Genomic DNA, 21,730 nt, shown 5'->3' on the forward strand with positions numbered 1-21,730 from the left:
AGGCAAAGCAGTAATTACATATCTAGGTTCAAATGACAAATTGTTTAAGCTTTGATCTCTGTTATGTCTTCAGATTAAAAGGAAATATAAAGGGAAATAAGGGGTTTTTTTTAAGCAAAAAAAATTAAAAGAATAGTTGGCGAGGGAAGGGCTGCTTGGAGATGAACGAGGAAGTCTATTGTAAAGGATGAAGGAATGTTGGAGATGTATTTTGCACAGAGTTTTACAAATGATTGCGGCAGTGAGAACACAGTGTACCACAAGAGGATATGGAACCATTCTAAAGAAAAACTTTCATTTTATATAGCGCCTTTCATGACCTCTGCACATCCTGAAATACTTTTGAAATGTAACAGCAAGTTTACTCACAGCAAGCTCCCACAAACAGCGATGAGGTAATGACCAGATAATCTTTTTTTTAAAAAAAAGAGTTTTTAGTTGAGAGATTAATTATTGATCAGGAAAGCTCTTCAAAATAGTGCTGTCCACTTGAGTTTCAATTCTCAACCAAAAGACGGCACCTTCGACAGTGCAGCACTTTCTCAGTACTGCATTGAGTGTCAGCCTGGATCATGTGCTCAATTTCTGGAGCGGAACTTGAATTCACAGCCCTCATTAAATATTCAAAATTGTACCATGGAATGGAGAGGAGAAGGATAAACCAAGTAACTATGACTACTATCTCAGCAGTGATCAGCTATCTCAACACAAACAATGGTCCAGATCTGCCCTTTTGTCTGTGGCTCAGCTACTTGCTGGGCATGCTCACTGGGGGAGCTGTATACCATTTTTAAACAATAGTCAGTGAAGAGTTCAGTATGCTCTCTCAAGTGTGTGTTTTATTAAATCTTTGAAAAGGATGACACTTTAATATACTAAGGGAGCATGGTTGACAGAGAATTTTATTTTACAGCACAGAAGAAAGCCATTCAGCCCATTGCACCTTTGCTCGTTCTTAATGGGCTATCCCTTAGTCCCATTCCCCTGCTCTTTCCCCACACTTTATCGTAAAAAAAAAATTCAAATATGTATTCACCACTCTTTTGAAAGCTATTATGCATTCTGCTGCCACCATTATTTCTGCTTTGGCAGTCCAGTCTTAACTTTCTGTGTTTTTTTAAACCTCCCTTCATTCTTTTGATAACTATTTAAAATTTATGTCCTTAGTTACTGACTCATTGGCCAGTGAAAATAGTTTCCCCTGATTTATCTTATCGAAACCCTTCATAATTTTAATTGTCTCTATTAAATTTCATCTCTGCTCTAATGGAAAGAACTCTAAATTCCGTAGTCTACCTTCATGATTAAATCCTCTAATTCCTGGTATCATTTTAAACACTTTCTATGGTCTTGACATCTTCGTAAAGCAACCAGACACACTATTCTAACTGTAGCCTAACCAATGATGTATAGATTTAGCATTACCTCTTTGCTTTTTTATTCTACATTTCTATTTCTAAAACCTACAGTCCATATGCTCGCTCTTTTACAGTTTCATCAATTTGTCTTCGCACTTTGAAAGATTTCTGCAATTGAACCCTCAAGACTCTTCCTTTTCCAAATTTTACAAATCTTGTATACCTGTATTATTCTCCTTGTACTTTCTCCCAAAATATATCAATTTGCATTTCAATTACAGACACTTTAGGGACTGGCATCAGCTGTCTTTTTTTTTTGCAAATGCCCTTATTTTCAAAATGGTCATTGTAGGTACTGTGAACATTTCGGTAGAATGTGGAGTTCTTTACCCAGCATCCATAGCTATGTGAGCATTCAATCCCTGAGTTAGAGCGGATTCTCTGCCACAATGGGTGCTGGGTAAAGAGCTCGCCCAAAAGCAGTTTCTTTCATAAAACCGGCTGTCTCCTTGCACTGACCTGTACGTTCCGTGTTTCAAGTTTTATAAAAAAAAGGGCTTGGTGCATTAAAGGCTGTTTGTAATTTGTGAGTGTTCATTGTTTTGGAGGGCTTCTTGTAAATTTTACCATGCACATTATTGGGTGTCTCAATAAGTATCTTTTTTTGGAAGTGTCTGTTTATACAAGTTTCACTGTACGTATATATGAGCACATTCTGTTTCCAACCCTGGAACCTGGGCTGCATCTCAGCAAGGCAAGAAGTATGGGCAGTGTTAATCTAGTTCTTAATGCAGTGAGCCTACTGCATACTGTCCATAATTATAAATTCAATCTTACTTGGGTCAGGTGGATGGCTGGTATGGGAAATGACACTGGTGCACTAATGCAGGAGGAGGTGCCCATCTGAGGTTGTGGTATAATGTTAAAGTATCTTTGTTCTACATCTGGCGCTTGTTTTACTACACTGCTTGAAATATACAAGTTGGTAGTCTGTTCTTGGTACCGGTGTCTAGCTGGATAAGTGCAAAATGGAATAGTGCAAAAACAAAAGTTTGGAACATATAAATATTCGTCAATCTTTTTTTGTTGAATTGAATTTTAACCCCCCAAAAGAGGTACGTTTGGGTGAGGTGGGAAGTAAAAATGTTAATTTCAAATAGGAATCCAGTGTGCCTTGAACTCGTCCACGTCTGGTTTTAACCGAGGCGGGTCGAGTGACTGGTGACCAATCCGCTCTCGGGAGACAGGTTGGTCGTTGATACCTTTTTTTAAGGAGTCTACATGCCTTTATTTTAACACTGTGTATATTTTTTTTTACTGCTGTCATCTGGGTTTTCCTAGCATCTGGAAACCCCGCAGGCAAAAGGTGAGAAGGGCTGGATCCACAAGGTGTTTCTTCTAGGCTCAACAAGCTCTCTCTTCCTTCACGATCTCCCACCAATACCCCCACCCCGGCGTTCTATCGTCCCACCACCACTGAACTTACCTGCTCCTTGGCTCGAAAACCCTGTCCCGGTAAATATCGAGGTCATGGTGTTTAATGACTGGCAGATATATCATATTTGATGTCCTGTTTGCTGAGTAATATAAAATGCTCTAACGGTATAGAGCAACCACGTAACTTCTAAATTAAGCCCTAAAGAATTGAGACATGTATTGATTGACTAATGAAATAACAGCAGCATTTTAAAACCTATTGTACTCAGTTGATACTGAATTTCATGTATATTTTGGTCACACTTATGGTGCAACTGGGATTTTTTTTGTTTGATCATGTTTGTATATTTAACTTTTAAAAATAAACCCAATAATCCAGTGCTCTGACTTTATATTGTGCTAAATGATCTCTGGCATATTGAAAGCCCTAGTATAATGCACGTCTTGTTCGATATTGCCTAAATAGAATTAATTTTGTATAATAAAACTACAAATGGCAAACATACTTACTGGGATCATAAACATGCTTTCAGAATGAAGTAACAAAATCATGGTTTAATCTATTCTAATATAACAAAGTAAACTTTCCCCATTACATGTAGCTTGTGAATGTGAGGTGAGATTCGAGAAAATAGAGAAATGGAAATTGACAGGGAAACTTAACAACTACTGTACTTCAGTGTTTACAAAGCAGAAGAATATTGGTAGGAGGTAAATTCTGAATTGATTAAAAGCAAACTAAGTGATAATTTAAATAAAAGCAAATTGGAGGTTAGGTAAGCTAAACAAGGACTGTTTCCAATGGTTGAGAGGACTGGATTGAGGGGACATAATTGTATGTAAAAAATTTAGGGCAGGATAGGTGAAACATTTTAATAGAGCGGTTATTGGGCTGTGCAATGCACTCCTAGATTTGTGATTAAAATCGAGGCCATGTAAACATTTAATAATAGGTTAGGTGGTTGAAGGTTGGTTGTGATGATCAAAATTGAAAATAACCAATTCTTCTTCCTTAAAACTGTGTGTGTGAAGTTTTATGTGGACTAGATCTTCTAGAACAGTGTTTTTCAAAATAGGTCTGTAGAGACTTTCCGGGGGTCCTGGATCGGAGGTAATTTGAAGCCTGCTCCTCATTATAAAACCAAGATGGGTGAGCGGGACTTGGTGCGAGTTTGAACACGGACTGCCAAGTTTTGGATCACCAAATTTACGTAGGGTATAGTGTGGGAGGCCAGCCAGGAGTGCGTTGGAATAGTCAAGTCTAAGGTAACCAAGGCATTGATGAGCTGAGGCAGGGGTGGAGACGGGAAATGTTACGGAGGTGGAAATAGGCAGTTTTAATTATACCTAAAACTGTGGCCAGAAGCTAATTTCAGGGTCAAATATGATACCCAGGTTGCGAACAGTCTGGTTCAGCCTCCGACAGATGACACGTGATCAAAGGACCTGTGGGAACCTTCAAACAAATGCCTGAACGTGTTGATGCAAACAAGTACAATCCCACACTGCAGCTGTTACAGAACATGCCAGTGGGACAGTATGGCGGTGAGCCATGTTTCCAGCAGCATCCCAGCATGTGCATGGGTGCTTGTGCCCTCACTCACCTTGGCCAGCCTGTTGACGGTTTAAATATTGTCCAGCACTTAATGGCTAATAGTAGCCATTTGTTACCCAGAATTGGTGTGAGGGGCAGGCACACCGATCTTATTGAAATCTAAGCAAATACCTGTATTCTTGAAAGCATTATTGAAACACTACATGCAGCGCTTTCATATTCTGAGTACCCTGTATTATAATTTAGATGGGGAGGGGGGGGGGTGGAATCTGATTATTAATCAATTTGTAAAGGGGCCCTTCAAACAAAAAACTGGGATTAATAAATGTTACTTTATACACAATTTTCTTTGCTACCTGTTCTTTTGGATAGAAGAATCCAAATATTGTTGCTGTTAAAAAGGAAATGTATTCTAATTGCGAGCTGATTCAGGTTATACAAGCTTCCTCTTATTTGATATAATTGAAATCCGCATTAGATTACAGTTTTAAAAATCTTTGAATATAATATACATGCCCACCAAATAAGTTGGAAAAAGCTGTCCAACAGCTTCAAAATCCTGCCATAGCCTTAATAAAATCTGCCGATCATTTGAAGCCCCGATTATAACCGATTGAAAACAAGTAGCTACATGGACTTTGTAACCTAAATTATGAGTATATCCAGCGTTCCTTGACTTGTACTGGAGGAAAAAAAACATCAGTACCCAAAAGCCTAAAGTGAAAATCAGCGGTTCAGAGCACAAAATTGTAGCCACATTTCTTGGAGGAGGTTGTGTGTTCGAGAACATGTTCTCCTGCAAATTTAGAATTATTACATTCAAATTATGCATTCTGATTAATTTTAACCACTTTTATACCTCATCATTGACTGGAAACACACATGACTTGGATTTTCAGGAGACATACAAGCATACTAAAGATGAAGGATAGTTAAAGACCAGCTGGCCCATTGAGTCTGCCCCATACAACCATGATGCCGTAAAGCATCATGATTGACAACATCTGTCTTCTGCTAGCAGCCATGTGATCTCCTGGGAGAAAAACACTCACGGCCAAATTAGGGAGAAAAATATCTGGAAAATTGCTCTCCAATCAGATCTCTAAAATTTTATCACTTGCCCATATCCACAGCAAGAGAAGGAGGCGGTAAAATAGGTCTCGAGTTTGCTTGCACGCTCACTGTTCTCTTCAAAGGATTGTGATATTGGCAGAAGATTTCTACCTGTGCTGTAAACTGAGGAATGATTTGGGGCATGGAGGAGTCTTCTTTCATATAGTAGTAGCAAAAAACAAAGTGAATATCAATATTGAAGTCAGATATCCAGGCCATAGCTTCTGGTGTAACAGCATGGATATCGTGTAGGCTTCCTGTGAATTTTCTCCAAGGGCAGTGTTCAAGGATGTGCTCTGTCTGATTAGGAGCTCCACAGTCGTATGTTGGGGATGTTTTAATCTTCCATCTATGGAGAAGGTGGCAGCATCTACCATGACCGGTTCTGAGGTGGTCCACTGTTTGCGAGAAAGGTTTGATCCTTCAAGTTGTACTGCGAGATCCTCCTAATAAGGAATCCATTTACTATGTCGTAATTCTTCCAAGCATTTCGACATCAGTCATCAAGGCTGAGGGGAGATTGCTGAAGGACTTCGATGACGGTCCACAATGGCCTTATAGATTTGAGATGGGTTGGTGGTAGGTTGGTCAAGTCGGCATGTCGTTGATGGTGTAGTGGTTGTATTCTCTCGAGGCTGCATATTCATGATGTCGGTGTGATGTATGCAAGCATATCAGTGATAATTCTCGAGTTCAGCTGGACATCAACGGACTTGATATGCGGACTTGATGGCAATGCCAGGGAGCGGTACTCCGCTGTAGAGTACACCACGGTGAGTGCTACTATACAGTGGGTTTGAGCTTCCAGTGCCAGTTCAGGCAGCTGTGGCAATTGTGCACTTGTCACACGATGGAAGCATGGACTGTTTCTCGTGCTTTCCACCATTTTTACTTGCAGAACAGCGATCCAGCTTTACTTCATGCTTAGCAAACGCGCTTCCATATGTGCACTGGCACCCAGAAGAGCAGATGTAGGACACTGAACAATGGACTCGCAGGGTTCTGTCCTGGCACCCATGTTGTTTAACATTTATCACACTGATCTGCCCAAAACAGAGTCCTGCAAGTTCGTATATGCTGATGACATTGTCTTGGCTATGAAAAACAAGAATCTGTCTGCTAATGAGGAGACCCTGACCAGTGATTTAGAGGATAGAGGCCTACTTCTGCCGATGCTGACTTTGGCCAAAACCGTAAAAGATTGTCACTTTTGACATTCCACCTCCATACCTATCGAGCAAACCGAACTCTGAAAGTCTCCTTTTGCAGTGTAGAAGTAAAACATGCCAAAATACCCTCCTATTTAGGGGTCATGCTTGATCGCACCCGGTCACATAAGAGAGCATTTCTAGAACCTTGGGTAGAAACTAAAGATTAGGGTCAATCTGATCCAGAAACTTGCCGGATCCACATGGGGGAGGGCAGGAAGTGGGAAATAAAAGGGAGCTGAAAATGATTGAAATGAGTTTAAGGTAGAAAATTACATTGAACTGTTTCTGTGTTGCAATTCTTTCAGCTCAACCAGTCTTTTTATCCTCCATGAGCAATAGTCCCAATCCTATGTGCCTGCCCTCATCCCATGTCCTTTTTATTTTTCCTTCAAACAGTCATCTAGCCTATTCTTAAATGTTGACATGGTCTCTGCTTCAGTCACTAACTCGAGTGCATTTCACAGCCTCACAGCCCTCTGTATAAAAAGATTTCTCCTGCTATCTGTCCTAAGTCACTTGCATTTAATTTTATGTCTGTCTCCTTGTTCTAGAAAACTGTTCGATCTATTGTGTCCCATCCCTTCATAATAAATATCTCTATCAAATCACCCAAGAATCTCCTCTGTTCTAACAAAAACAGCCCCAATTATAGAATCTGTTGTCATACTTATATTTCTCATTTGATTTTGGAATTCCATTAAATCTGATTATGGGATTCCCTTCAGAAATTATTAAAATCTAATTCTATTTTGTGATTGGAGGACCAGGCCCACGTGATCCCAGGTATAACTTCTGCATCGGCTATGTCCCTGGGATCTGTGGGCCATTATGCTGCCTTCCACCTCTCAGCGTCAGACTGCAAGTTTGTGCAGGAGGTCCGTCATCCGGTAAGTGCGTATTCCTTTTGCAGGTCGGAGGCGTACTCCAGAGGGACCCCTCCGGCCGCAATGTTTGGCCCATTGGGTTGTGAAGCAAGGTGTCAATCCACCTCAAGTCAATTAGCATGTTATGTTTTGGTCAATCAGTCTATCTTGCATAAATGTTACAAAACCCAGTAGTAGGGGGGTAGTCATATCGATTTGGTTCCACAGCACAGACGGTTAACTAAAGTTTCTTCTTTTTCAGATAAGCACAGCTCTAATAAAAATGGGAAGAAAAGTGATGGATCCTCTGGCAGCTCATTCTTCACATGGTTCATGATAATCGCTTTACTGGGTGTCTGGTCATCTGTAGCTGTTGTTTGGTTTGACTTGGTGGATTATGAAGATGTCCTGGGTAAGTTTTGTCAATTTCAGTTTTCAAACTTCCAAAGAAAGCTTTTTCCTTGAAAGAAAGAGGTCCTGTAATAATATTGTTTAAAGACTGTCTCTAGAAAAGTGATGGGATATAAGCGGAGTGCACAATATTGTTAGTGGCTTATCATTTGTTGAAAATTATGTTATTAATGAAATCCTCTATTTTGTACTTTAGTCATAATTTCTGGGCCACAGATCAACCACAGTTGAGAAAATAGTAGCCGATGGTTAGCTCACCTCTTTCATTGCTATACAGGTTGAGCTTCCGAAATCCGGAGTTTCAAAATTCGGAATTGCGCTGATCCGTGGAGGGGTCATCCGTAATTTGGAAATTTTTAAAAACCGATTACCGCTGTGAGTTGGGCCTAGGGAGTGGGGAAAACACCAAAAAAAAAATTCCAAAAAATAAAAATTCACAAAACCCTTGCCTACTAAATCGCTGAAAAAGAATTAAAAATAAAAACTTTAACTTACCTTTTCTGCAGGTCTTCAACGCAGGTTTTTCCCGGCCACCAGTGCTGCCAAACCCCCCTCCGCCGTCAGGACCGTCCACTGACCCTCTGCCGCTGCCGGAACCCCCCCGCCACTGTAGGGCACTCTGCCCCACCCCCCCCTCCCCCGACCGCCATCGCAGCACCCTTACCTCGGCTCAGACGCTTCCAGATTCGGGACGTCGGAAAGACGTTCTGAAATCCAGTAATATCCGGAATAGCCTCGGTCCTAAGGTTTCCGGATTTCGGACGCTCTACCTGTAGTAGTGTAACTGAAACCAAGGATTTAGTACAATTACTTGCACATCTGTTACTTCTGTAGCTAGTTGTCTATAGTCCAATTCAGCAAATTCTCTAGAAATAAACCAATAAAATTATATTTGCTGGATCGATCATTTATACAAGAACTGTAGGACCACAGTAACCGTTGGTACATTATAGTAATTACCTCTACTGAAGGAGTTGTCTCTCAGTATCCATGTGAATTGTACTGATGTAAGCTTCAAAAACTTCAAGGCCCAGCAGCCTGACTAATAACTTATATAAGAACATAAGAATTAGGAACAGGAGTAGGCCATCTAGCCCCTCGAGCTTGCTCCGCCATTCAATAAGATCATGGCTGATCTGGCCGTGGACTCGGCTCCACTTACCCGCCCGCTCCCCGTAACCCTTAATTCCCTTATTGGTTAAAAATCTATCTATCTGTGACTTGAATACATTCAATGAGCTAGCCTCAACTGCTTCCTTGGGAAGAGAATTCCACAGATTCACAACCCTCTGGGAGAAGAAATTCCTTCTCAACTCGGTTTTAAATTGGCTCCCCCGTATTTTGAGGCTGTGCCCCCTAGTCCTAGTCTCCCTACCAGTGGAAACAACCTCTCTGCCTCTATCTTGTCTATCCCTTTCATTATTTTAAATGTTTCTATAAGATCAACCCTCATCCTTCTGAACTTCCAACAAGTAAAGACCCAGTCTACTCAATCTATCATCATAAGGTAACCCCCTCATCTCCGGAATCAGCCTAATGAATAGTCTCTGTACCCCCTCCAAAGCCAGTATATCCTTCCTGAAGTAAGATGACCAAAACTGCACGCAGTACTCCAGGTGCGGCCTTACCAATACCCTGTACAGTTGCAGCAGGACCTCCCTGCTTTTGTACTCCATCCCTCTTGCAATGAAGGCCAACATTCCATTCGCCTTCCTGATTACCTGCTGCACCTGTAAACTAACTTTTTGGGATTCATGCACAAGGACCCCCAGGTCCCTCTGCACCCCAGCATGTTGTAATTTCTCCCCATTCAAATAATATTCCCTTTTACTGTTTTTTTTTTCCCCAAGGTGGATGACCTCACACTTTCCGACATTGTATTCCATCTGCCAAACCTTAGCCCATTCGCTTAACCTATCCAAATCTCTTTGCAGCCTCTCTGTGTCCTCTACACAACTCGCTTTCCCACTAATCTTTGTGTCATCTGCAAATTTTGTTACACTACACTCTGTCCCCTCTTCCAGGTCATCGATGTATATTGTAAACAGTTGTGGTCCCAACACCGATCCCTGTGGCACACCACTAACCACCGATTTCCAACCTGAAAAGGACCCATTTATCCCGACACTCTGCTTTCTGTTCGCCAGCCAATTCTCTATCCATGCTAATACATTTCCTCTGACTTCGCGTACCTCTATCTTCTGCAGTAACCTTTTGTGTGGCACCTTATCGAATGCCTTTTGGAAATCTAAATACACCACATCCATCGGTACACCTCTATCCACCATGCTCGTTATATCCTCAAAGAATTCCAGTAAATTAGTTAAACATGATTTCCCCTTCATGAATCCATGCTGCGTCTGCTTGATTGTACTATTCCTATCTAGATGTCCTGCTGTTTCTTCCTTAATAATAGTTTCAAGCATTTTCCCCACTTCAGATGTTAAACTAACCGACCTATAGTTACCTGCCTTTTGTCTGCCCCCTTTTTTAAACAGAGGCGTTACATTAGCTGCTTTCCAATCAGCTGGTACCTCCCCAGAGTCCAGAGAATTTTGGTAGATTATAACGAATGCATCTGCTATAACTTCCGCCATCTCTTTTAATACCCTGGGATGCATTTCATCAGGACCAGGGGACTTGTCTACCTTGAGTCCCATTAGCCTGTCCAGCACTACCCGCCTAGTGATAGTGATTGTCTCAAGGTCCTCCCTTCCCACATTCCTGTGACCAGCAATTTTTGGCATGGTTTTTGGCATATCTTCCACTGTGAAGACCGAAGCAAAATAATTGTTTAAGGTCTCAGCCATTTCCACATTTCCCATTATTAAATCCCCCATCTCATCATCTAAGGGACCAACATTTACTTTAGTCACTCTTTTCCGTTTTATATATCTGTAAAAGCTATTACTATCTGTTTTTATGTTTTGCGCAAGTTTACCTTCGTAATCTATCTTTCCTCCAGTTTATAAAAATAGAAACTGCTGGAACTGCTCAGCAGGCCAGGCAGCATCTGTCGAGAAAGAGTTAACGTTTCAGGTCGATGACCATTCGTCAGAACTGGAAAAAGTTAAAGATGTAACAGATTTTTAAGCAAGTGTAGGGGCAGGGAAAGGGGAGTGGAGGAAAGAACAAAAGGGAAGTTTTGTGATGGAATGAAAGGCAGATGAGATGAAAAAACAAAAGGGATGATGGTGCAAGGCAAAAGGAGATGGTAATAGGACAAGTTAATAAACAAAAGTTGACTCTAGATGAAGTGTAAATAGGAATGGCAGAGTCATCAACAGCTGCCATGTGAGAAAAAAAATAGGGGCGGAGGTTATGGTTTGAGATTGTTGAACTCTATGTTGAGTCCAGAAGGCTGTAAGTGCCTAAACGAAAGATGAGGTGCTGTTCCTCGAGATTGCGTTGAGCTTCGTTGGAACATTGCAAGAGGCCAAGCACGGAGAGATCAGAGTGGGAGTGGAGCGACGAATTAAAGTGACGGGCAACCGGAAGCTAGGGATCACGCTTACGGATTGAACGGAGATGTTCTGCAAAGCGGCCACCCAATCTGCATTTGGTCTAGCCAATGTTCTGACGAAGGGTCATCGACCTGAAACATTGACTCTCTTTCTCTCTCCACAGACGCTGCCTGAGCTGCTGAGTATTTCTAGCATTTTCTGTTTTTATTTCAGATTCCCAGCATCTGCAGTATTTTTCTTTTGTTTTAATAACACTGTTATGATGTAACTTTCTTATTAGAGCTCCAAGAATAACTGATATCAAATGTTAAATTTTTTTTATGTAATAGTTTTAATATTGGATAGTCAAAAGTTGCACTGTATTGTGTACAATCTAATTTAAAATCACATTAAAACTGTACTAATCCATTTTGGAACTTGGCATTTATCTTGTACTTGGATTCTTTTAACGTGCCTTGGTCTTGGTTCATTTTTTTTGCTGTGTTTATAATAGTTCTAATCCGCAGTACATTCAATTTTTTTATTTTTATCATGCATGCAGCAAAAGCAAAGGAATTTCGCTATAACTTTTCAGAGGTGTTACAAGGTAGGATTTTCACTATTCCCATATGCTATTATTTCTTCCATCCTGAAATCTCCTCTGTGCACCTGTTGAATCTGCTAGTTGTGTGTTGGAACCTGCTATATTTATCTACATTTTTTCTATTTTGGGATTTGCAGTACATACTGGTTTCGGTTTCCTTCCCTGTACCTTTTCTATTTTAGGGCCCCTTTTTATTTTACACAATATTGAATATGGGAAGACAGTTGTGTACCAGCTAAAAGTAGTATTCAATATGTGCTTCTTGCCTTGGGCTTGGGCTAAATTTAAGAAAAATAAAACTAACTTTTAGTGACAGCCAAAGCAGGTTTTAGGCCTTGTTCTGATCCACTAATCAGGTAATAGTGGAAAAAGCTTCCCCCCCCACCCTGCCCCCAGTGTGAGTTCTAATTTGATCTTGTAATTAAGGTCAGAGGTTTTTTTGGGGGGTGCTGGCAGAAAACCTGTTTAGAAATGTAAGTTGCTGTACTAATTAGGTTGATAAACAAAACTGATTGCAATCATTTGGCTTTTGTAGCATAATAATTGATCTTTAATTTCAGTTACGGTACATTTCTACAATATACCATGGTATACAGGTGCAGTGTCCAGAATCCTCGGGACCGAGGCTGTTCCAGATTTGGCGTTTTTCCAGACTTTACTGTCTTTCTGACGTCACGAATCCAGAAACACCCAAGCCCAGGTTCGGGTAGTTCTGGATTTCGAAATTGGGGAGCTGACCCCATCGATAAGGTAGTCAGGTGGGCCCCAGCCGCCGAAGAGGAAGGAGTTGGACAGGCGGGACCCTGCCGAAGAGGAGCTGGTCGGGCGGAGCCCCGAGGTTAAGGGCGGTGAGGCGAGGCCCGATGTCAGGCAGCGACGGGACCTTGAGGTTGGCAAGGTCGGTGGGTCCGGATTCCGGTACATTTTACGGATTCTGGACAACCCTGCCACCAATCGGTCTGGATTCCGGAACTCCGGATTTTATACGCTGCACCTGTATTACATTTAGTGCAATGTCATGTTTATGTTAAACTTCTGACCCAGATTGGCTAAATTTGATTTGGAAAATATTTTAGTTGCCTTGCTATAGAGGTTTTCTACTCTAGCTGGTGTGAATATATCTGACACTCCTGGTACAGGTGCAGCGCCTAAAATCGGGAACCCTCTTGCCGTTCTGAATTCCGGGCTTTTCCAGACTTTTGCATTGTTTCTGACGTCACAAATCCGGAAACACCCGAGCCCAGATTCGGGTATTTCCAGATTTCAGAACGTCGGGCGGGGGGGGGGACTCCTGCTGAGGAGTTGTTCGACCCATCGTGCCCCACCGACGTTGTCGTCGGGCGGGGCCCCACCGAGGAGGCCCCAAGGTAAGTGGGAGCAGCGGCGAGGCTAGGCCCGAGGTTGTCTGGTCCAGATTCCGGAACATTTTACGGATTCCAGACGACCCTGCCACCGATAGTCCGGATTCCGGCACTCCACCTGTATACCATTTAAATGCATCATTTTCTACAGATGAAGTCCCCACGATTAATGTATTGCATCATTTGAGTCACTGAGCAAAATCTAAATGGCAGCGCTTTCTAAATGTTGTTAAATTTAGATTTACACATGCATTTGACTGATGCGATAGGAACAGACTTTCCAACCAACCGGCCATGTTCTGATTGGGCTTCTGTTACTTAGGGTAAATGTTTTAAATTTTGAAGTTTAGTCTGAAATGCATTTCTCTATGCATAGTCAATTTACTCCAGCTCACAAAATTATAACGTAAATTATTTTAAAGGCAGATGAGTGAATCTTTGATGCCTGATACTATTTCTTAAAAAAAACTGAGGCAAATTTCAGAATAATGCCAAAAAGATAGCTGAGGTTAACCAAACAAATGGGAATATTGTTCACTAAACAAAGCCTGCAAATTTCAGTTCATTTTTAGACCTGCTTACTTGCAGCATCTAGTGGACCCAGCAGTTTTCATGTTTTATATACAAGTATTTTGAAATATTGACCAGGTTACCTATAGAGCAAATAAAATTAAATGTTCATAACATTTAACTGCAGGGTATAAGTAAAATGAGAATGACCAGGCGATCCAAGAGCTAATAGATCGCAAGCGCAGGGCATTTCTGAGCCTTAAACAACAACCCAACTCTGGAGCAGCAAGGCAGCATTACAAACGGCTTAAGGCCGAGGTCCAACAAAAAACTCGGAACTTAAAGAACAGATGGTGGATGGAGAAAGCACAGGAGATACAGCAGCTGGCCGATAGCCATGATGTGCGAGGATTCAAGGCTACCTACGGCCCAAACACCCAAGACCCCACTGCTGGTCAAGAACGGGGAAACACTCATCAAGGACACCGAGGCAGTCGGGGCCTGTGGAAGAAGCAGTTAGAAGATCTCCTCAATCGAAACTCTGCCTTTGACTTGAGTGTTCTCGATGCCATCCCGCAGCATGCTACTCGCCACCACCTTGGTAAAACCCCAGCACTGCACGAGGTATAAAAAACTATTAAGACCGCTTAAGAGCAACAAGGCTACGGGAGCGGATGGAATCCCCGCTGAGACATTGAAGTATGGCGGAGAGGCATTGTTGGCGCGAATACATGACTCATCTCTCATCTGAAGGGAGGAGAGCATGCCGGGAGATCTCAGAGATGCAGTGATCGTGACCATCTTTCTTAAAAAAAAAGGGGTACAAGTCCGATTGCGGCAACTACCGAGGAATCTCCCTGGGAAAGTCGTCGCTAGAGTCCTCCTCAACCGTCTTCTTCCTGTGGCTGAGGAGCTTCTCCCGGAGTCGCAGTGCGGATTTCGTCCTCTACGGGGCAAGATGGTCATGATTTTTACAGCGTGATAGCTGCAAGGAAGAGCACCAACCCTTATACATGGCCGCCTTCGACTTTACAAAGAACGTTGACACTGTCAACCGCGAGAGTCTATGGAGCGTCCTCCTTCATTTCAGATGCTCCCAAAAGTTCGTTACCATCCTCCACCTGCTCCACGACGACATGCAGGCCGTGAACCTTACCAACGGATCCATTACAGACCCAATCCACGACCGGGTTAGGGTCAAACAAGGCTGCGTCATTGCCTCAACCCTCTTCTCAATCTTCCTCGCTGCCATGCTCCACCTCAGTCAACAAGCTCCCTGTTGGAGTGGAACTAAACTACAAAACCAGTGGGAACCTGTTCAACCTTCATCGTCTCCAGGCCAGGTCCAAGACCACCCCAACCTCTATCGTCAAGCTACAGTACGCGGGTGGCGCCTGCGTCTGCACACCTACAGCGGCTGCATTCCAAGCCATAGTCAACGTATTTACTGAGGCCTACAAAAGCATGGGCCTTACGTTAATCATCCGTAAGACAAAGGTCCTCCATCAACCTGCCATGATCCACTGCGCGGCCCTGGGCAACTTGTCCATTTCCCAAAACGCTGGAGCCTCTTGTCAATGTCTGCTCGTTAATGAGATTCAACACCGCCTCCAATGCGCCAGTGCAGCCTTCGGCCGCCTGAGGAAAAGAGTGTTTCAAGACCAGACCCTCCAAACTGCCACCAAGCTCATGGTCTACAGGGCTGTAGTAATAACTGCCCTCCTGTATGGCTCAGAGACATGGACCATGTACAGTAGACACCAGGTCGTTGGAGAAATACCACCAACAATATCTCCGCAAGATCCTGCAAATCCCCTCGGAGGACAGATGCACCAATGTTGGCGTCCTCAACCAGGCACAACATCCCCAGCATTGAAGCACTAACCACACTCTACCAGCTCTACTGGGTAAGCCACATTGTTCGCATGCCAGACACGAGACTCCCAAAGCAAGCGCTCGACTCGGAACTCCTTCACGGCAAACGAGCCAAAGGTGGGCAGAGGAAACGTTACAAGGACACCCTCGAAGCTTCCCTAATAAAGTACAACATCCCCATTGACACCTGGGAATCCCTGGCCAAAGACCGCCCTAAGTGGAGGAGGTGCATCCGCAAGGGCGTTGATCGCCGAGAGCATGCAGAAATCAAGCGCAGGCAGTGGAAAGAACGTGCCGCAAACCAGTCCCACCCTCCCCTTCCCTCAAAGGCTATCTGTTCCAACTGTGACTGGTTCTCGTATTGGACTGCAGTCCCTTTCAGCCACCTAAGGACTCTTTCTTGGAGTGGAGGCAAGTCTTCCTCGTTTCCGAGGGACTGCCTATGATGATGATAAGTAAAATGACTCAAGGATATTTACATGAACATTTTGCTTTTTGTTTTTTTTCCAATTTCCTCTTGAGTAAGTTAGTAATTTTTGTGAATGGTCTTGATAATTTTTCTAGCCTAAGGATATAATGAAAACTTATACAGGTAGAATGTCTGAAATCCGGAGTTCTAAAAACCGAAATTGGCCAAAAACCGGACATTATGCAGATTGCAAGAATCATTGTCCGGAATCTGGAAATATTTCCCGAAAACCGGACTTTTAAGCTGTACATACCTTTTTCAAAACATGAATCCTAAAAAATACGCAGCCCGGCCAAGCCTTGAGGTTGCCGGATTCAGGCCGTCGAATGTAATGCTCCGAAATCTGGAAATTCATGAAAGTCGGCCCAAGGGTTTCCGGATTCGGGACGTCTGATTTCTTCTCCGAAATCCAGAAAAACCGGAATGGCCTCTGTCCCAAGTTTCCGGTTTCGGGAGTTTATACCTGTATTTGCTAAATTCTACGATTGAAATTTGTAACACATTTTAATTGTCACTAACTTACTTTAGTGTGATCATGATATTCTGGCACTGGATTGCTGTAATACTTTGCACCAAGTACCTTTTCTCTCTTTTCGATGCTTTGTATGGTTGCTGCAATCTAGCTCCTTAAGTTGGGTATTCTTGGCAAGAATGTAAACTTTATGTTCAAGTTCTGAAAGTGTAATTTGGAGGACGAGTTCATGGAATGCATTTGAGACAGTTTCCTGGAACAATATGTTATGGAACCAACCAGTGAACAAGCTATTTTAAGTCTTGTATTGCGTAATGAAACTGGGTTAATCAGTAACTCATAGTAAAGGATCCTCTGGGGAAGAGTGATCATAATATAAAATTTCACATTAAGTTTAAGTGTGAAATACTTCAGTTGGAAATGAGAGTCTTAAACTTAAATAAAGCCAATTACATAGGTATGAGGGGTGTGGTTGCTAAAGTAGATAGGGAAATTAGATTAAAAGGTATGACAGTAGGTAAGCAGTGACAAACATTTTAAAGAAATATTCCAAAATTCTCAACGAATATACATTCCATTGAGAAATAAAAACTCCACCGGGAAAAGTGATCCCTCCATTGCTAACTAAAGAAGTTAAGGATAGTTTTAGATTTAAAGAAAAGGCACATAACGTTGTGAAGAATAGTAGTAGGTCTGAGGATTGGGAGAGCTTTAGAAACTAGCAAGAGATGACCAAAAAATTGATATAGCAGAAAATAGAATGAATAAACATTAGCAAGAAATATAAAACTGATTGCAGGAGCTTCTCGTATGTAAAAAGGAAGAGAAAAGCAAAAGTAAATGTTGAGATGGGTGAAATTATAATGGGGACTAAGGAAATGGCAGAGACTTTAAACTAATATTTTGTATCTGTCTTCACAGCAGAAGACACAAAAAGCATACCAAAAATATTGAGGAACCAAGGGGCTAAAGAGTGAGGAACTTAGTGATTAATATCAGTAGAGAAAAAGTAGTTGAAAAACTAATGGTACTAAAAGCCAACAAATCACCTGGACCTGACTGCCTACATCCTAGGATTCTAAAAGAGGTGGTTGCAGAGATAGTGGATGCATTGGTTGTGATCTTCCAAAATTCCCTAGATTCTAGAACTGTCCCAGCAGATTGGAAGGTAGCAAATGTAACCCCACTATTCAAGAAAGGAGGGAGATAGAAAACGGGAAACTATAGGTCAGCTGTCGAGAAAATGGAATCCATTATTAACGACGTTTATAAAATCATCATATGATTAGGTGGAGTCAACAGGTTAAGCGAGTGAGCACTAAGGTGGCAGATGGAGTATAAAGTGGGGAAATGTGAGATTATTCACTTTGGTAGGAAGAATAGCAAAGCAGAATATTAATTAGTGTGAAGCTATTAAATGTTGAGAGATTTAGGTGTCCTTATACAGGAAACACAAAGTTAGCATGCTGGTACAGCAAGCAATTAGGAAGGCAAATGGCATGTTGGCCTTTATTGCAAGGGGGTTAGAGTACAAGAGTAAAGAAGCCCTACTACAATTGTACAGGGTTTTGGTGAGGCCACACCTGGAGTACTGTGCACAGTTTCTCTCGCTCCTTGTGTGAGAAAGGACATACTGCCTTAGAGGCGGTGCAACGAATACAATATACTAAATTGAAAGAAGTACAAGTAAATCACTGTTTCACCTGGTTATATAGAGTATATTCATGACTGAGATAGATAGATTTTTGAACTCCAGGGAAGTCGAGGGATATGGGGATCGAGCAGAAAAGTTAAATTGGGGTCTAAAATCAGCCGTAATCTTCTTGAATGGCGGATCAGGCTCGCAAGGCCATATGGCCTATTCCTACTCCTAATTCTTGTGTTCTTATGTAATTCTATATTATTTCTTATGTAATTCTATATTATTTCAGTTGGATTTTGCCAATTCATTATATGCCTTGTATTATTAAGTGCATAGTCTTCATTCCAGCATCCTTCTCAAACCGGAGTTGTAAACTTTAATAAGAAGTTGCTAAGAAGCAATCTCTTATCACCCTTTGACATAAGGATGCTTCCCATTTTGGGCAGATGTATGACTAATGAAATATTAGAAGCCTAGCCATTAAAATTGACTGGGCCTCCCACAGCAGTTCCCATGAGGGAAATCTGGTGCCTCTCCCCTACTTTCCGCCTGAGAGTTAAAGTCCCTGCTTGGTGTTCACCAGGACTCTAGTTCGAATGATGACCACTGTGTAAGTTGGAAGAGATACTCATTGACTGTTGCTACATGTTTAGATGCTGACAAGTGCACTGCCAAGAGAATTGCTTTGTAAAATGCTTAAACTGTGCTATGATTCATCCACACTTTATGGTATTTGAAAGTAAGTAAAATGGTGTTGAAGGAGTACCATCTGTGTTTCAAGCTTGGTTTTCCAAAATTTGATGTAATTGTCCCATTTGGATTATCTTAACTAACCTGAGAATTCTTTGAGGAGGTACAGAAAGAGTAGACAAGGTAATGCAGTGGATGTCATATGCTTGGATTTTCAAAAGGCCTTCAATAAGGTTAGCTCATGACAAAGTTAAGGCACGTGGAGTTGGGACAAATAGCTGAATGGATAGTATATTGGTTTAAAAAAAGTAAGCAGAGATGAGGAGCTGTTCGGGCGGGCTGGCGAGGGGGGTCCTGAGGTAAGGGCGGTGGCGGCGAGGCCCGAGGTCGGACAGCGGTGGAGCCCCGAGGTTGGTGGGTACGGATTCCGGATGACCCGGATTCTCGACGCTACACCTGTGCAAGAGATTAGAAAACTTGCAGAATGGGTAGTTAAGAAGCAAATGAACTTTAACATCGATAAATGTGAGGTGATGCGCTTTGGTCATAAAAATAGAAACCTCACGTACAGCTTTGAAAATAAGAAACTGAATGGGGTAGAAGATGAAAGGGATCTAGGGATACAGATGAACAAATCATTAAAGGCAGCATTGCAGGTCAGCAAAGCAATGTAAAATGCTAACAAAGCACTGGGATTTATTTCTGGAGGTATAGAATTTACAAGTAGTGAAGTTATGTTAAAATTGTATAGGTCAGGGTGCACTTGGAATATTGCGCAGTCTAGTCTCCATACTATAAAAGGACATAGAAGCACTAGAGAAAGTGCAAAGAAGATTTACAAGGATGGTACCAGAACTGAGAGAATATAGTTATCGGGAAAGATTAAAGAGGTTTTTTGTTGAGAAAAGGGAAAACTTAGAGGAGACCTAATAGAGGTCTTTAAATTATGAATGGGTTGGACAGGCTTGATGTGGAGAGAATGTTTCCACTTGTGGGAGAATCCAAAACTAAGGCCATAAATACAAAATAATTACTAATAAATCGAATAGGGAAATTGAGAAATATCTTTACTCAGTGGTTAGAATGTGGAACTCGCTACCACAGGAAGTGGTTGAGGCAAATTGCTTTGATACTTTCGAAAGGGAGAAAAAGAGATCGAAAGATAATCTGAAAGGCTGAGATGATGTAGATGGAATGGGAGGAGACACGTGTGGCATATAAACACCAGCACAGACTAGTTGCAGGATGACTCAGTTCTACGTTTTCTCCACCTTTTGAACAAATTATAGATAGGACATTGGTTTCACTATGCAAAAAGCTTTGTTTTATCGTACACAAATCAGGGCCCATCAGCAAACCAAAATAATTTATGGATGCCAGGCTCTACATTTTCAGCACAAAATTACTTTATTTTATTGTGTAGAAAACCATTGGTTGAATATAGAACACTCCCCTCGGTCCACAAAACAACAACCCAACTGAGGAGCAGCAAAGCAGCTTTACAGACGATTTAAGGCCAAGGTTCACCATAAACCCGTGACCTAAAGAACAGATGGTGGGTGGAGAAAGCACAGGAGATTCAGCAGCTGTCCGACAGCCATGATGTGAGAGGATTTTTCACCGCAGTCAAGTCTAAATACGGTCCAAGCACCCAAGGCCCCACCCCACTGCTGGCCAAGAACAGGGAGACACTCGAGGACACCGAGGCAGTCAGGACCCGCCGGAAGGAGCACCTCGAAGATCTCCTCAGCCGAGACTCTGCCTTTGACTCGAGTGTCCTCAACTCCATCCTACAGGATGCTACCTGCCATCATCTCGGCAAAACCCCAGCCCTGCACGAGGTAGAAAAGGCCATCTGCTAGCTCAAGAACAACAAGGCAATGGGAGCGGATGGAATCCCCACTGAAACACTAAAGTATGGCGGAGAGGCACTATTGGCACGAATTCATGACCTAATTTCTCTCGTTTGGAAGAGGAGAGCATGCTGGGTGATCTGAGATATTCAGTAATCGTGACCATCTTTTAAAAAGGGGGTGCCTGACTGCGGCAACTACAGAGGAATCTCTCTGTTGTCAGCCACTAGGAAGTTCGTCGCTAGAATCCTCCTCCCACCATCTTCTCACTGTGGCTGAGGAGTTCCTTCCGGAGTCACAGTGTGGTTCCCACTATGGGGCATAACAGACATGATCTTTACGGCGCGACATTTGCAAGAGAAATGCAGGGAACAACACCAACCATTGTACGTGGCCGCCTTTGACCTTGCAAAAGCCTTCGACACTGTTGATTATGGATTGTCGTCCTCCGTTTCGGCTGTCCCCAAAAGTTTGTCGCCATCCCCTGTCTGCTCCACGACCACATGCAAGCCGTAATCCCGACCAACGGATCCACCACAGACCCAATCCATGTCCGGTTATCGCGTCAACCACCTTCTTGATCTTCCTCGCTGCAATGCTCCACCTCATACTCAACAAGCTCTCTGCTGGAGTGGAAATAAACTACAGAACCAGTGGGGACCTGTTCAACCTTCGTTGTCTTCAGGCCAGATCCAAGACCGTCCCTCCTCTGTCGGCGAGCTACAGTACGCGGATGACGCTTGCGTCTGCGCACATTCAGAGACTGAACTCCAAGTCATGGTCAACATCTTCATTGAGGCGTACGAAAGCATGGGCCTTACACTAAACATCCGTAAGACAAAGGTCCTCCACCAACCTGAGCC

The 21,730-nt window shown here is 42.5% G+C and overlaps 1 protein-coding gene across 1 annotated transcript in view; it reads left to right on the plus strand.

Annotated features, from left to right (window-relative positions):
- Nucleotides 1-21,730, plus strand: part of unm_hu7910 (un-named hu7910) — a 397,894-nt gene that overhangs the window by 22,691 nt on the left and 353,473 nt on the right. The window contains 1 exon segment of the mRNA XM_070891910.1: nucleotides 7,800-7,949. Within this exon segment, the coding sequence (XP_070748011.1) occupies nucleotides 7,800-7,949 (150 nt within the window).

The sequence above is a fragment of the Pristiophorus japonicus genome, chromosome 1 (genome assembly GCF_044704955.1).
Source record: "Pristiophorus japonicus isolate sPriJap1 chromosome 1, sPriJap1.hap1, whole genome shotgun sequence".
NCBI classification, from domain to species: Eukaryota; Metazoa; Chordata; class Chondrichthyes; family Pristiophoridae; genus Pristiophorus; species Pristiophorus japonicus.